We start from the raw sequence: 14951 nt of genomic DNA, 5'->3' as shown, positions 1-14951 counted from the left end.
AAAATGGCAGGGACAAAAACAACATACTGCCACATGGTTACGAGTCATCCTTCCAAGGATGTAAAACAAGATGGAGACCTGCCAAATAGTTTGGTATTGGGCAGTTTGCCAGGCTGACTCGAACAGTGGGCTTATGGGGTCCTAGGTCCTTATTGCATCCTAAGGTACTCCTCTTTCTGACAGAATGATATAGAAAGACATGCAAAGCACACCAGATTGGCTACAGCTTGAGACCAACCTCATAAATCCTTTTCGATTAATCAAAACTTTACAGAGAATATTAACAGTGATCCTTACCTTTCCTTTTACTGGTTTGCACAGGGAGAGGGAGGCCAAATGTCTGACTGTTATAAAATATTTTATCTCTTTGCTGGCATGTCAGGCTTCTGGGTTCCCCTCCCCTGAGCTCAACTCTAAGCCAACTAGTTTAAGGTTTGAGAAATAAACAGGTTTGAGAAATAAACAGGTTGAAGGATGCATCCGAGAGGAGTGTCCTGTAGTATGGAAACACGATTAACCATCTGTGAAGAGAGGACCAAGGGGGAAAAAGAAAGCATTTTTTCCAAAGGAGCCCTAGGGCTCAGAATGTATCTGTAAGCAGCACAGACTGAAGATGAATGGCTACTCATCTAGAAAGAGGGGAACAAGGCGTCCCTGGTTCCTTTCTTTTCCTAGCGAACGCCCAGGGTACATGAGAGAGAGAAGGAAAAAGCTTCCTCTTTCCTTCTTTCATCCTTATATCCCCAAGTCCTGGTGACCACAACAGGGTGCCACCCATGGGTGTCAATGCAGCTTTCACTCACGTTAACAGGTGGGCCTAGGGCATGGGATTATCCACACTTCCCCATGCACTCACTGCCTTTCCCTCTGCTATAAGTAGCCTTTGAGTTCCCAAAACCTCATTTACGCCATGGATACTAGCATGACCTCTATCCATGAAATGGGAGGCTTGGCTTAATCAACCAGAATTAGTCATGCTCATGTGTGGTGTGTGCCTTTTAACTTCCATTGTTGTCTGCCTCTGGATCCCTAAGATCCAGTTTTCTTTCCTAGGGCTTCAATCCAAAGCTTGGAATTGAGTTTGGGACAAAAGAATTACCTCCCTATCATAAGCCAGATGCTAAGGTGAAGCTCTAAAATTGGGTCCTCTCAAACATGAGAGAGAAAAGGGTGTCCTGTGCATTGGAGTCCTGGCCTAATAAAACACCTTTCAAGAAAAATCCTCTGGCATTGAGAAGCCCCTTGTACTCACAGGGCTGTGTTATTAGGTTGGTGCAAAATCAATTGTGGTCCCTGCCAATCTAGGTAATAGCAAAAACTGTAACTACCTTCACACCAATCCATGAACTCCTGACCTGGTGGAGAAAAGAAAGGAAAAAAAAAAAAAAAAAAAAAAAAAAAAAAAAAAAAAAAAAAAAAAAAAAAAGCTTAAGCAGAGGGCAGGGAAATGCCTGGGGAAGAAACCTCTTGTTCTTATGCAAACAGAGAGAACATTTTAATCGTTGTCCCACCAAGCTGGACTCCTTGGCCAGGGGAGAGGAAGACTGTATGGATGTGTGGCAGGGAACACTGGCCACCTGTCTGCACAGGGCCTCTGGCCCCCAAGATTGCCCTGGGGCCCAGGCAGCAACTTCGGCTCAGTCCCACCCTGCATGGCTGTTGGACGCCAAGTGTATATACAGCAGACACGGCCATGTGCCCCAGCAGGGAGGGAATGGGGCACAGGGAGCCACCACTTTTGCATCTTTCCCATGTGGCAGCCGTTGGGGTTGGGGTGGATCACCCTTGGTATTGTAAAAGAAAAGATAGTTGCCATTACAGTCCTGAAAAAAAAAGAAGAAAAATGCCTTAGCAAAGACTGTGTTGGACTGAGGCCGACATTCCCAAATCCAAGAGTGACGCAGGGGATGCAGTTTCCTCTGCCTTCAGAAAAAGTCTAAGGACTGGAAGACCTAGAAACGAAAGTGAAAGGAAGGGTTCACATTTTACTCACCCTTCCTCATGTCCCCATATAGGCCACCAAATGATGCAGGCATTTTTGGTTCTTAATTCAGCTAAATCCAGGTGCTTGTCTCACGACCAGGAAAAATTAAGCATGCAGACACGTTGAAGGGTAAAGAAGGTGGAATTTATTAAGAGAAAAGAAAGCTCTCAACAAAGAGAGGGGTCCTGCATTCAGTTTTCTACCTCACAAATTAAATACCAGGCCACCACACATGAGCTGAAGAGGCCAGGATTCTCCCCTGCATAAAGCATGACTTTCTGGTAGCTCCACCCCATTTTTCCAGTGCACATGTGGGTCCTTAGTCTGAACCACTTCACAATGATTTATTTCCCTTACTGAGTATGTGTTAAGGGACATGCTTAGACCATGGGCATGTTTAGACAGGCCTCCTGTGCACAATGACCTGGGCAGGTTGGAGGTTCTCCAAGGACCCTCTCTTATCTGCCAAGACATTTGTCTGTGTCCTGCCTCTATCAATAGATATTAAAGTTCATTTTTCCTTTTGCTTGGTTATTTTTCTGGCTTTCATCATTAAATGACAGACAGTGATTTTAATGACCATCTACCTGGGTTCTGAAAGGCTCTGTAAAAAGCACACACTTGGGATTTGGCATATTTTTCCTTCAAAAGAACAGATAAATTCCTTGCCCCATATCAGTTAGGTGGTGGGTGGAAGTATTAGAATTTGAAACACAATTGCTTTATTCTGAATTCTGTGTTTGTTGGTTTTGTTTGTTTGTTATGTTACCAAGTTAAAATCTTGGCTTGAAAGAAGTGTTTTAAGGTATAATTATGGTGCAAAAGCAGATTCAGAGAAAAACTTTCACTAATTTCTAGTCCTTTACTACTTCTAGAAGTTCACATTTTATTACTAGCTTTTAAAGTAGCAACAAAGACAACAATGAACCGTGCATGCTTGTTAAATGAATATGAAAACATGTGAAGTAATGTGGCTTTTAGGCTTCTTCTTCAAATATTGTTTGGAATTGTGAATTTTTAAAATGGAGATTCTTTACACAAAAATTGCTTCAATTACATACAATGTTTACTGTGTGCCAGATGTCATTCAGATGCTTTAAAAATAGTAAATAATATGTTCCTCCTAACAAATCAAGAAGTAGGTGCTATTATTCTCATTTTATAGATGAAGAAATTGAGGCACAGAGAGCTTAAATTGTCCACAGTCACACAGCTTGTGTTGGTTTCAAGAGTAGATCCAGGTAGTCTGACTTCAAAGACCATGCTCCTTATCATCTGTTGTGTTGCTAAATAAAATACTGACTATGGAAGACCTAGGAACAGAAGGAAGTGCTGCCATAAGTAACTTTGCTTCTAACCATAATGCTTGTGAATATTTTCATCCCACAGACTTCCTGCAACTTTACAATAAAATCAACTCCTGGTTCCTCATGGGCCTTCATACATGTTGAAGATTAGCTATCAATTTTGGTCACTCAGCCAAGTGAATGTGGAATACTTATCTTTAATAGGCCATCTCTAAGGAGCTCTCTTAGTAAGAGTAGGTGCTCCTTTTCAAGGAAACTATTTGGATCTCGTGTCTGACTGTTGGCCTAATCACCATGTTTTTAAGTGTTGGCTGAATTCATTGTAGCAAATTGCTTTTTTGGAAGCACTACTCCTACCTGAGGCTATTCTTCACATTTTTTAATATTATTTAGAGTTTTTGGTTATGTAATTCACTCTTTTACTAGAATTGACAATCTTCTTCTTCTTTTTTTTTTTTTTTTTTTTCTGAGACAGAGTCTCGCTCTATCACCAGGCCGGAATGTAGTGACACAATCTCAGCTGACTGCAACCTCCACCTCACAGGCTAGAATTGACAATATTCTATGGTAGTGGTGGTAATTTATTAAATATGGAAGAAAATGAAATCTTCTTACTGCCACCAAAATAAATATCTGAAGTGTCCTTGTGAGAATCAATAAGCAAAGTGAAACTAAATTAAAAAGTTAGATTAAGGTATAGGCAGAATCTTGGGACTATTAATAAATAAAGGGTTTGGTTTCATTGTTTTATTGCCTGAGATTCTATTAGGTAAAAAAGCAAACATCGTATTTAAACTTAATTGGCACATGATCAAATCTATACAAATTTACTATCTCTAATGATATTCCTGAATGTCATATTTAATTTTAGGTTTGTCCCAAATAATGCAATAATAAAATTGGTCATTCTCCGTGTCTTTCCCCCAGTATTATCACACTGGAAAAACAAACTTTCTATTACAAAGTTAATTTTATTCTTACCTGCCAGGAATGTGAACAGATCTAAGAGTAGCAGCCAGCCAAATTTCCTCTTTGTCCTATTTTCAGTTGCATCTCAGCACATTAAATTGGGAAAAAAAATTGCCCTTCAAGGGCTTACTATCAAGCCCATCGCTTGCACTCTCTTGATCTGGGAACATGTGGCTTTATTCCAGCCTCTTCTCTGTAGGTCTTCTAGTCCTTTCAAATGCCCTACTGGAGAGAACCCAAGACCACTCCATCGGCCTTCTCCTCCATGTGGTCTACATCTGTTTCCCAGAAAATAATCATGCACCATTGTTCCTGCAGTCACGAGGAGTTTTGGCCAACTTAAAATAGCACCATTTTCTTGCCTTTGTCCCCAGAGCACCCATGTGCTTGTCCTCAATTTCCTAGGAAGGAGTCAGATCCTGGCCCACTGCCTTCATCTCCAAGGAGAAACCAAGCTCTTCACTATGGCTCCTGTGAAAGGCTCTCATTAAGCTGGAGATTGGAAGTTGTCTTCTATCACCGTTTCCTCTAAAGGGCATGGAGATCCTAACACCACCAAAATTCTCTCCAAATAAATGTCTACTCATTTATATAGTTCTACAATGAGTATCAGAGAGTAAGGTCTTAAAATATGTTTCTTTGGAAAGTCTACATATGTAGTTTTAGAAGGTTATATCCATTGAGCTTGGCATTTAGTTGACATATTAAGGTTAACCTCTTTTTACATTGTCAAAAGCAATAATCACCATTAGTGACAAGCAAAAAAGATGGAAAATTCCTCTCTCTGAATGCCTGTTGTATATAAATGACTCTGTATTGGCTTGTTCACAGTGATTGCCTGATTTAATCACTGCAACAACTGTGTGGGGTGGGATTATTATTATTCCCAATTTAGACAGGAGGAAACTAAGTTTCAAAGAGTACATTTTTCAAGGCATTACAGATACTGTGGAAATAGAAATATCTAACTAGAAACTTATTCCTCTTCCTGCTATGCCATCACAGGTAAGACATACATATCCCAATGCCAATGTTAGCCCAGGACGACCCACTCTATTTCTCAAATAGGCACTTCCCTTTTGTTAAACTTGGATATAAAATGGTTTGAGGTCATTTCCACTTCTAATGATTTTGAACACAGCACAAAATTTTAACATTTGGTTAGATCTTAAAATATATGTTTAAATTTTTTTTTTTCCAGACAATAGATTTTGAAGGTTTCAAACTATTCATGAAGACATTCCTGGAAGCCGAGCTTCCTGATGATTTCACTGCACACCTTTTCATGTCATTTAGCAACAAGTTTCCTCATTCTAGTCCAATGGTAAAAAGTAAACCTGCTCTCCTATCAGGCGGTAAGTTTACTTACTTTAAACATTTATATAATACAAATTTCAAAGGCTAAATAAATATCTAGTTATCATAAAAAATGAATGATGATTTGCATAAAAATTGTTTTTTTGCAGTATTTAGACTTTCACAATAAGATTGTGTGAGTTATTTAAAATGTTTCCAGTATAATTATAGCTAATTAGAGAAAATATAATTTATCCTTATCTATCACTTGCTTTAGAATTCTATGTTTAGGTAATAATTTGAAGAGATATTTCCATCAAATTTGGAAAACTGCTCTTTTTAAATAGCTAGATAAGTATAGATTGCTGAGTATTTGAAAATGTGGTCATAAAGCAATTATATCTAAAAAACTTATAATATTTAATATTTATTATGCTAATTGCCAATATACTTTCACATGTTTAGATTTGTAAGCTCAGAACAGAGATTTGATTTTTCTTTTAGATACCTTAAATTTGTGTCACCATAGAGATGGTGGTTCTCTCATTATGGGTAGATTTTTAGAGACGCATAATTACACTAATACCTGTTGTATCAATCTCCTTCCAGTCAGGAAAACAGAAATTTCACTGTATTACCCAATGTAAAACAGTGTAATTGGTTAAACTGTTTTGGAGGGTTGAAAAAGCAAAAAGAAAACACAGGTGATGTAGATAGACTCACAGGAAACATGTGCTGCCCTTAGATGGCGATAATCACAACCCAGAAGCCCTGAGGAAGGATTCCTTGGAGCTAGGATGAAATTCTGAGGTGAGGGGTTGCCTAGCGGACCCAGCTCTTGTGCTTCTGTGGCAATGATACTTCCCGGCTGCCTCTGGAATTCAAGCTCGGGAATTCAAGACGGGTCTATAGCCCAGGAACTCAGACCTATGAGGAGGGTGCATCACCGTGGCCTGTCCCAGATTGCCTAGCGGGGAGCTCATTGTGCCTTTGATGGTGTGAACATGAGCTAGAGACCAGAGCCTACACTGGACAACCCGCTACGGGGCTGAACGGCTGCAGAGATTCAACAGGAGCAGCAGGTTCTCTCTCAGGGTCTACCCCTTCTCCCCCAACTCCCCTCCCCACTGCCCCAACCCCTGTGCCTTCTCATCTCTCTCTAGTGTCCTCTATGGACAGAGCAGGAATCCACTGGCAATGAAGAAATACCTGCAACAGCGTTTCTCACTCTGATCACAGGACTCTTTGAACTCTTAAAAACTGAGGACCTGAAGGAACTTATGTTTATGTGAGTGATATCTATTGAAATTTACCATATTAATGATGAGACATTCCAAAAATAACAAGAATCAGCCCACTACCTGTTAACAAAAAACAACCCATTCTTATGAAAAATAACTATTTTCAAAAACAAACAAAAATAGTGAGAAGGGTAGCATTGTTTTGCATCATTGCAAATCTCTTTAATGCCTGGCTTCATGGAGGAAAGCTGGGTAAATTATATCTGGTAGTATGTTTCTGTTGCTGGATCATATGTCATATAGCCTCTTGAAAACTTCACTGTACACTCAAAAGAGAATGAGAGTAAGAAAAGCAAATAATATCTCAATTCCATTATGAAAATTATTTTGACCTTAAAAATCCCCTGCAAGGAGCTCAGGGATCAAGGAGAGCCACAGGTCTAGAGATTCCCAACTCCAGAATCACAAAGTAGCATATAGAATTGTTCGTATAGAGGCCAGACACAGTGGATCACGCCTGTAATCCCAGGACTTTCCGAGGCTGAGGTGGGCAGATCACAAGGTCAGGAATTTGAGACCAGCCTGACCAACATGGTGAAACCTCGTCTCTACTAAAAATACAAAAAAATTAGCCGGGCATGTGGCAGGTGCCTGTAGTCTCAGCTACTCGGGAGGCTGAGACAGGAGAATCACTTGAACCCAGGAGGCAGAATTGCAGTGAGATGAGATCGCATCACTGCACTCCAGCCTGTGTGACAGAGCGAAACTCCATTTCACACACCACACACACACACACACACACACACACACACGTGTGTTGGTAAAGAGACAAGTTCAATAACGGACATTCTGAAAAATAAAAATGCAAGTACATGTAACTAAGAAATAGATGGTTGAGTCATAAATGAAACTTAGACAATATGATGAAGAGTCCATAATATTAAGCATTACATTGTACTGCTTCCCTCCCTCCCTCCCTCCCTCCTTCCTTCCTTCTTTCTTTCCTTTTCTTTTTCTTTCTCTCTCTTTCCCTTCCTCCCTCCCTCCCTTCCTTCCTCCCTCCCTCCCTCCCGCCCTCCCTCCCTTCCTTCCTTTCCTTCCTTTCCTTCTTTCCTTCTTTCCTTCTTTCCTTCTTTTCTTTTTCTTTTTCTTTTTCTTTTCTTTCCAGAGTCTGGAGTGCAATGATGAGTCAGGCTGGAATGTAATGATGTGATCTTGGCTCACTGCAACCTCTGTCTTCTGGGTTCAAGGGATCTTCCTGCCCCAGCCTCCCAAGTAGTTGGGAACTACAGGTGCATGCCAACATGCCCAGCCAATGTTTATATTTTTAGTAGAGACAGGGTTTTTCCATGTTGGCCGGGCTGGTCTCGAACTCCTGGCCTCAAGCAATCTGCCTGCCTCAGCCTCCCAAAGGGCTGAGATTACAGGTATGAGCCACGGTGTCTGGCCTTCGCATCTATTAATGATGTAACGTATTTTTCCTAAAGTAATCATATGTCGATAGAAGCTTTTTTAAAACAAGTTTACCTATTCTACATGATAGCCCTTCAAGATGTATGATGACTAATACGTTTATCATCATTTTTCTCTTCTTATAAAATATTTTTAGATTCTTAATTCTCTTTCAATCATGAATTGAGAGGCTCGCCACACTTTCTGTTTTTCTCAGAATGAGTTTCAGTGGATCTGTTCTTAATGTGTAGTATTACAGTTTAATAGTGTTTTAGGCTGAATATTTTTAAATGATTCTAGGAATTAAAACTTCCATCTTCTCTGCTGCATGCTATAAATGTATCACACATACCTTAAATTGAATTAAACAAGAAAGTTGTCCTGTATTTAATTCTACATGATAAGATATTGTCCTTGAGTTTTGAGAAAGAAGAGAAAATCTTTATGGATAATTTTGTCTGTCTAAAAAACTGTATCACACATAGAAGAGAACAATTCTGATAATTTAGATGATTTTGTAAGAATTTCAAACCTAAACCTTCCTTTTCTTCTAATAGCATATATTAAGTACTGAATAGAAGATGCCAGATTTACTAGAGGTAAAAATCAAATCAGGTTTCAAAATGGAAAAAAAAAACAAACAAAACAAAACAAAACAAAAAAAATGAAAAACAGATTGTACTTGATTTGGGAAAAATTACACAGACTACATGAAAGGAATATGGGCTGTGTAATCCTCATGAAGCAATGATTAATTAAACTCCGATTCCTTTTCAAAGCTTGGCCTCCACATTTTAGAACTAAGTACATAATGTACTGTCCAGGACTATTTCTAACCCTATATATTTTTTCAGACCCACCTTTGATAGTTTTTGTTTTTGTTTTTGTTTTTTCCATGAGGGAGAAGCAACAATAGACAACAATAAAATTTTCAAGGCTGAGGTAGCCTTGACTCAGAAACTGACAAAAGAAATGCCTTTCCATTCATAGAATCTTGCTTTGCAATAATCTGTTATCTAATGTATAATGAGGTGTTTTTGTGGCTGAAAAATAACAGACTTTTGAACAGAGAGGGACTATAATCTGGTTTGGTTTTCCTGTTACCAGTCACCATATTTCATTACCACAGTTCCAGCAGGAATAGAGTAGCTAGTCTTTTACTCTATATAGCAACTAAAAAATAAGGGCTTCTCAAGAAAAAGCAACACTGAAAAGGAAAAATAATTATGCTCACTACAGAATGATAATCAATTATAAGATATATGGTAAAAGTAAAACATTTAGTTTTTATAGAATAAAAATTTTAAAATAATTATAAATAGGCATAAAGGTTGTATGTATTTATACATGTGCATATGTATATCTGGGTTTTATTTGACTATAGTATGTAATGATCCATTTGGCATTTAATGAAGAAGATGACTTATTTTCGTAATATAATTTGTTGTAATATAAGTGCCTCTTATCACCTATTTAAAAATAATGTCACTACTTCTACTGTTTCCGTATTTGACTTTTGATTTTTGAAGATATCCCTAATGCATTATCTTTTCAGCATTTTCATACCACTTTTGCGTCATTGCAAATGTCAGGTCTCTAATCTCTCATCTCTGCCAGTTCAATGACCAATTTCTGATCTTGCTTTCATCCTTAGGGTCCACTACTTGTTAATTACTCTGTTTATACACTTTTAAAATCAGTTAGAATCTTTCTTTTTCTACAACATGGTTGTAGAAAGATGGTTGAGGCTCACAACCTCAACCGTCAATCAAAACTGTTATCTCCTATATCAGTCCCTACAACTTGAACACTCAACATAACCTGAGAGAAATTTCATAAATATGCAGATTTCTGTCACTATAAATTCCTAGTACCCGATGTTTATATGACCTTAACGCTTCTCCAGTTTTTTAAAAAAAGTAACAATTATTTATTGGCACTGTATCCTAGATCAATTATGTTGATTTTAAAAACTTTTTGAAGTTTATTTAAATACGTCTTCTCATTTCAACATGACTGTTTTTGCATCATATAACACATTGGCACTGTAAGACATAACATACCTCAATTACTCCCCACACAACCTACACAGATCACAAATAATATTTATTTACTATATTTTAGATGGAACTCTTTGTCTGAATGTCCAAATATTTCAAAGAGTTAGATACCAAACTGACTGTGTTTGAAACTTCATTGGTTAGATTCTACCCAAACCTGCTACTATTCCTACCTTCTATTTTGGTGAATAGCATCCAAGAATCTGTCCACTTCCCAGTCCTAAAATATTGGAATCCTCCTACCCTCCACTGTGTCATTTCTCATATTTAGTTAATCACAAAATACTCTCTAGTACTCATTATAACTGCTTCTTCCCAAATGTTCTGCCAGTGTCATAGTTTAATTCATCATTGCATCATAAACTATCAATTAGCAAGCTCTCAGAGCAGGCCCTGACTTCCCATCTCCAAAACGTCCTTTCAAACAGAAGCCTGATTATATTGCTCCTGGGTTTCTAAATTTCAGGCCTTCACTGTCAACTATCATAGCATTTTTAATTAAACTTATTTTTCAAGCAAACTTAGATCCTCTATATGTAAAGCTAGCTAAAGCAGAGTTGCTTTACTGAAGGGTATGGGTGCAGGAGATATATGAGTACATGGAGTCGTAGTCATCCCCACCTTTTGAGACATTCATTCCCACCTGAAGTTACTTTAATGAGACTCCAGGATCCAGAGTCACAGTGAAGAAGGTGATAAAATCTGAGTTCCATAGACATGAAGCACAGTGCCACATAGGCTATAGCATCTGCCTACAGCCCTATTTGCTCCATCTCCCTTCCCTATGCACCCCATATCCAACTATTTGCAGTGACTTAAACCTACTCTTCTCACTCAGGACTGAGTTTTCTTACATGATGTTTCTTTGCCTTTATCGCATGAAAACCCAGTGCTTCCTTAAAGCCTCAGCTAAAGTGTCACTCTTAATTAAATAGCATGCAATGTGTTCCATACTAGGAATTCAATGATTAATAAGATGGCACACCTGGAGTGTGCAATTCGGAAGCAACCCTGGCACTCTTGTATTTTACAAGACACCATTTGTCCCTTGTAGCATCTCTGTCCCTTCTCCATCCCCACCCATGCCAACTCCAACCATTTAGTATTCATTAATTGAATTAACTGCCTTCAGAGAAATTATCTTTCTTTACATATAGGATAGCAATCAACAGCAATTACTAGTAACTGGTAGTTTCCTGAAGAATATAATAATTTAAAAAGGGCATAATATAGTATATTAACTCACTTAAGCACTCATACTGTTTGTTTCTGTTGGACAACACAATGTCCAAAATGTTGCATCTGTAATAGGAAATGTCTGGTACTTGTTGCAGGTCAGTGTAACAGTTTTTGTTGTTGTTTCTTCCTGTTTTATAAGAAAGAAAGAAAGAAGATTTTCCTAGCACCCTTTAAATAATAATGGGCGCTCAATTGATAGGTGTGTCATTTAGTAATTTATTTTATTCTATTTTATTCATTCATTAATTCATGCATCCCATCATCCATTTATTTAAACTTATTATATGCTAGGAATTCCATGGGAAAGCTGAGGATCCTTTAAAGTCAAGCAGAAAGATGAACAATTATGTGATCAATTATATTATAATAAATATTATAACCCACTTTTGAACTGACTGTCTGGAGAAAACAGTGAGGTGCCTACAGGAGCCCAAATAAAACTAGAGGAAAACCAATGGTGAACCATTGCAGGAGTCATTCCGGATAAACTGGAGTTATCCAGGATAAATTGGATTTATACAGGTAAAGTTGGGGAGCGGAGTAGGTACAGGTGAGAAAGGGTGCAAAAGGATTTCCAAGGAGAAAAATCAACATACACATTTCTATTCAAATATATTTTTAAATGTCCCATCAAAGGGCAGTGTATGAACTGTAAGACATTCAGTATTCATTGATTCAAAACTCATCACTTACAAATTGATATTTACTGTTAAAGTTGTTAGGGATACATCAGTGAGCAAAGTAAAACCCACTTCTCATGGTCATTTACATTCTAGTGGGGAGAGGCAGACAAACGGAAAAGTAAATGTGTGTACCATATCAGATGGTAGTAAGTACTATTGGCAAAACTGTATACAAAAAGAGGCTGGAGGCTGGGCACAGTGGCTCATGCCTGCAATCCCAGCACTTTGGGAGGCTGAGGCAGGTGGATCACAAGGTCAGGAGTTTGAGACCAGCCTGGCTAACATGGTGAAACCCTGTCTCTACTAAAAATACAAAAATTAGTCGGGTGTGGTGGTGCACACCTGTAATCCTAGCTACTCAGGAGGCTGAGGCAGGAGAGTTGCTTGAACTTGGGAGGCAGAGGTTGCAGTGAGCTGAGATGGCAGCACTGCACTTCAGCCTGGGTGACAGAAGTGAGATTCCATCTCAAAGAGAGGAAGGAAGGAAGGAAGGAAGGAAGGAAGGAAGGAAGGAAGGAAGGAAGGAAGGAAGGAAGGAAGGAAGGAAGGAAGGAAGGAAGGGAGGGAGGGAGGGAGGGAGGGAGGGAGGGAGGGAGGGAGGGAGGAGGGAGGGAGGGAGGGAGGGAAGGGAAGGAAGGAAGGAAGGAAGGAAGGAAGGAAGGAAGACAGAAAGAAAGAAAGAAAGAAAGAAAGAAAGAAAGAAAGAAAGAAAGAAAGAAAGAAAGAAAGAAAGAAAGAAAGAAAGAAAGAAAGAAAGAAAGAAAGAAAGAAAGAAAGAGAAAGAAAGAAAGAAAGAAAGAAGAGAGAGAAAGAAAAGGCTGAAAGGCTGGCTGGAAAGTGCAGTTTGAGGCTGAAGATGACTGGGAGTCTGGGATTCTCATGATTCACTTAAACTAAGATAGGAGATCAAAAAGTTCATTTCTGTTTGTCCCAGAGCAGATGATGCTCATGGCTTTGTAAATATTGGGCATGGCCTGGAGTGGAATGAGGGAAGAGGGCCTGTCAAGGTCAGAGCCCCAAGGACCTCAGGAGACTGGAGGAAGATAGACTTGTCAAGAGCACTGAGAGATCTGGGTCTGGCCTGGACTCCAGTCGTGCTGCTGCAGAAGAGGCGAGAGAGGTGGCCAAGACCAGGTGGGGAAGAGTTTTGCCTGTCGTACTATGTGATGAATTTTATCCAGAAGAAATTGGAAAGCCATTATGAGATTTTAAGCCAGAAAATAATTACACTGCTAGTGATGTAGAAGCTATCATGAAGGAGAATGAGGTTGAAGGTATAAAAGGGTCCAGAAGATATTTCAGATTGAGAGTAGAGTGTAGTAACAGCTATCTCTGAAAAAAAATTAGGTGCCTTATCATTGGTTCCCAACTCTCCCATTGCTTGTTTGATGAGGCAATGGTTAATTTGCACTGTGGTGCTACACATATCAATAAGCTATAATATCAATAGGAGGATTATGTCATTTTATGTTTTCTGTGCATTGAAGTCACACCCCAAATACTTTTTAGGCAGAAAAGGAAAAACGATTCTTTTATGTCTGTCAGAAAATTAATCAATTAAGAACAGAAAATTGTACAATGAGAATGAGATACTTGAACCTTGGGAGAAATGTTCTTTCACCAAATAGACTTACTGAATGTTCTTGTCCAAAGGTATACTTTGTGCTGAGAAGAAGATATTTCTCTTATTAGGACTGTCTTGAGGATATTAAATATATATGTGTGTGTGTGTATTTTTTATTACTGTGCTGTACCTTAACAAGTCTTTTATAATTGATAAGTTATTTCAGTTTCCACAATGCAAACAAGGAAAGACAGGGTCCCCAAAACACAAATTGAACAGGCTACATAGCTTGTGTGACTATGAGATCGGGGAATTCCTGACACATGGTAGATATTTTAAATATTTTGATATTTATTAATGTCGATATACTTATTACTGTTGAGGTAATAAACTTACTGACATAGAAATGCTCCAGGAATAAAGATGAAATAAATTCTGTCTACTGGCCAATTCACATTTATTTATATCAACCTTTACATTCCATGTACCTCTGTAGTATTGAATTCATACTTCTAATTATTATCGTTAGAAGTAATGATCCACAAATTATTTTACTTCAAAAAATATTTTATCCTGCCAGCCTCTTCCTTGCAATAATTTTGTGGTCTTGTTTTTAATACAATTACTGCCAGTAAGGGATGATTTCTCTTCAAGTCTCTCCTTTAATCATTAAATGGTTTTTAATATATTAGACTTGATTAATCAGGTTTCTTTTTTCTTCCATTTGAATATTCCAAGTAAATTTTGGTCCTCAAATTTTCCACCTTTACTTTATTATTAGGTTTATTCACCCAACACACATTTCTGTATTTTCATTTGCGTCTTAATGATTGCATACTAAATGATAGTGTTGTCTTAATATTTTTGTACTTTCATATTCAAAAATATTTATTTACAGTTTGTAATATTGTAGTAAAAGGAAATAAGAGATTTAATACCCTGCAGAGGCCCAAATCCATCATAACATTTTTTCACTCATAAAAACACCTAGTCATAGCTAGAAAATATGCAATGGTGTTGGACACTTGCTTTGATCCCCTGGAATGAAAGCTCTGTGGAAATGGGATTTTCCTCCTTTGTTCAATGTTTTATCCTCAGTACCTGGGATCTTTTTTACATGACTAATCTTAAGGGTCCTGAATATTTATTGTGTTTA

At 38.3% G+C, this 14951-nt stretch overlaps 1 protein-coding gene across 15 annotated transcripts in view; it reads left to right on the top strand.

The window, feature by feature from the left end:
• Positions 1-14951, top strand: part of DGKB (diacylglycerol kinase beta) — a 778174-nt gene that overhangs the window by 177402 nt on the left and 585821 nt on the right. For 14 of the 15 annotated variants that reach the window (XM_050783043.1, XM_050783039.1, XM_050783037.1 and 11 more), the window contains one exon: positions 5462-5615. In XM_050783043.1, the coding sequence (XP_050639000.1) occupies positions 5462-5615 (154 nt within the window). Of the gene's footprint in view, positions 1-5461; positions 5616-6719; positions 6845-14951 lie in introns of those variants that run through there. The other variant, XM_050783046.1, reaches the window with a different exon arrangement.

Source organism: Macaca thibetana, chromosome 3 (genome assembly GCF_024542745.1).
Source record: "Macaca thibetana thibetana isolate TM-01 chromosome 3, ASM2454274v1, whole genome shotgun sequence".
Taxonomy (NCBI): Eukaryota; Metazoa; Chordata; class Mammalia; order Primates; family Cercopithecidae; genus Macaca; species Macaca thibetana.
The sequence above is the reverse complement of the archived record's forward strand: the minus strand, read 5'-3'. Positions and strand labels throughout refer to the sequence as shown.